This window comes from Pteropus vampyrus, unplaced genomic scaffold (genome assembly GCF_000151845.1).
Source record: "Pteropus vampyrus isolate Shadow unplaced genomic scaffold, Pvam_2.0 Scaffold6869, whole genome shotgun sequence".
Taxonomy (NCBI): Eukaryota; Metazoa; Chordata; class Mammalia; order Chiroptera; family Pteropodidae; genus Pteropus; species Pteropus vampyrus.
In genome coordinates, this window is record NW_011895650.1 from 1,030 (window position 1) to 1,509 (window position 480).

General features: G+C 55.4%; 1 protein-coding gene across 1 annotated transcript in view; it reads left to right on the top strand.

The window, feature by feature from the left end:
* LOC111734807 (unconventional myosin-If-like) overlaps positions 1 to 168 on the top strand; it is a gene marked incomplete at both ends in the record, with an annotated part of 745 nt that extends 577 nt beyond the window's left edge. Inside the window, one exon of the mRNA XM_023526788.1 lies at positions 24 to 168. Coding sequence (XP_023382556.1) covers positions 24 to 168 — 145 coding nt within the window. The remainder of the gene's footprint in view (positions 1 to 23) is intronic.
* Positions 169 to 480: the final 312 nt, after the last annotated feature.

Consider the following 480-nt stretch of genomic DNA (forward strand, 5'->3'; position numbering starts at 1 on the left):
CCCTCCTAACCCTCTGCCTCCAGGTACGCCATTCTGACCCCCCAGACGTGGCCACAGTGGCGGGGGGATGAGCGTCAGGGGGTCCAGCACCTGCTGCGAGCTGTCAACATGGAGCCAGACCAGTACCAGATGGGGAGCACCAAGGTCTTCGTCAAGAACCCCGAATCGGTAAGTGTATGTGGAAAAGAGAGACAGACACCCGCGTCACCTGCAGGGGCTCAGGTCTTGCTCTTCGGGCCACTGTGTGACCTTGCACATATTTCCTCACCCCTCCAAGCCTCAGTTTCTCCATTTGGAAAATGGGGTGAGTAATAGCCACCCTGCAGGACGAGGGTGAGGATTATATAAAACAGGAAGTCTTCCGAACAGTGCCTAGCACGTAGTAGATGATCAGAAAAACCTAAATTAGCTGGACAGTCCTTGGTGGCCAGGAAGCAGGTGGAGAAACACATGGCTGCCTGTGCTGACAAGCCCCTTAGC